Source organism: Crocodylus porosus, unplaced genomic scaffold, assembly GCF_001723895.1.
Source record: "Crocodylus porosus isolate Cpor-Errol unplaced genomic scaffold, CroPor_comp1, whole genome shotgun sequence".
NCBI lineage: Eukaryota > Metazoa > Chordata > Crocodylia > Crocodylidae > Crocodylus > Crocodylus porosus.
Genome location: NW_017728907.1, coordinates 34,258,520 through 34,259,995, shown reverse-complemented (window position 1 = coordinate 34,259,995; position 1,476 = coordinate 34,258,520). Strand labels below are relative to the sequence as shown.

General features: G+C 35.6%; 1 protein-coding gene across 1 annotated transcript in view; it reads left to right on the top strand.

Moving 5' to 3' along the window:
- The window catches only part of BRDT (bromodomain testis associated), a 53,465-nt gene that overhangs the window by 19,002 nt on the left and 32,987 nt on the right, over window positions 1-1,476 (top strand). The window contains exons 6-7 of the mRNA XM_019530601.1: window positions 737-865; window positions 1,157-1,348. Of these exons, the coding sequence (XP_019386146.1) occupies window positions 737-865; window positions 1,157-1,348 (321 nt within the window). The remainder of the gene's footprint in view (window positions 1-736; window positions 866-1,156; window positions 1,349-1,476) is intronic.

Sequence of the window (1,476 nt, the reverse complement as noted above, 5' to 3'; positions counted from 1 at the left end):
TTTTTTTAATGGTCTGCTAGTCAAGCTCTCCTTTCTTCTGCAATTCTGCTGTTTTGTTTGCTGCTCCTTTTAATGTAGCTCCTGTATCACAGCCCTGCAAATCTGTTTTTAACTCTAGCTAAAAACAATAATTCAACTGTGAAAATATTAACTTGGGTGAACATCAGCTCGGGTATGGAAATTACACCCAAAGCTTCATTAAAAGTTTTATCAAGATCCTCAAGGCTACATCTTGTGTTATGTCTTTTGGATTTACTTTTTTGTGTAGTTTGTGGTGTAATACATTATATCTGATATAGCAAATGAATGCATATTCCAATAAAAATTATATTTGCTTTTGCTTTGATCTTGAACTAAATAGTATAACCCTCAACACCTAGCATATTAGTAAAGCTTCTTGTTTCTTTTTACCTGGAGAGAAAAAGTGTGCTGTGTTTTTGTGTTTACATATGGTGATGCAGCACACCATCTGCCCCCCTCTTTTCAAAATCCTAGATCCAACCATGGAATCAGCTATCAGCAAAATAAATGGAGAGAAAAGAGCACACTTTCCTATATTTAGTTTTTGGAGCTGCTATCATAAGCTAACTCTACTAGTCCAGATAAACTTACAACAGCAATGCTTTTAAGTTCTGGTTTTATTCTTCTTTTGGTTGTTGTATGTTTGCCTTTTTGGTTCCAGGAGTGTACTGTGTAGCTCTAAAGCTGTGATCTTCTAAACTCTTCTCTTTTGTAGAAAAAAATGGATAACTACAAATATAAAGATACACAAGAATTTGCTGCAGATGTTCGGTTAATGTTTATGAACTGCTACAAATACAATTCTCCAGACCATGAAGTGGTTGTTCTGGCAAGAAAACTCCAGGTGAGTTATCACTAGACAGACTTAATGCTCCCATAATTGGATCTCAATCTAAAATTCCAGGCTTATGGTATCTTTTAAAATGCTAGCCTACCCAAAATAAGGAGAATTACTAGGTTCTTACAGAATTTGAACCAATAAGTCACTGTCACATGTCTTAAAGTAATATCTAACCTCTAAAGTTTTGTAAAACTCCTTGATTTCTGTTCTATAAAGGAAATAGCCTCTTCCCCACACACACAATTGACTTGATTCTGATTGTATGTTGTATATGGTTTTGTTCTGTTTTTAAAGGATATTTTTGAGAGGCAGTTTGCTAAAATTCCAGATGAACCTGTTGCAAACCTACCTCTGTCACACTCCACAACTGAACTAGTAAAAGCTTTTTCTACTGAAAGCAGCAGTGAAGACTCCTCTGAAAAAAAGTCCTCTTCTGAAGACTCAGAAGATGAAAGAGCACAGCACCTTGCAAAGCTTCAGGAGCAAGTAAGCAGCAGTGTGTATGGCCATTTATAAGCTCACAGGATAGGAACCATTTAAGTAATCAAACTAGTTTAAACCTGTAATAGAACAGATGTTCAGTGCACATAAATGAGTTTGAAAATGGCTGAAAC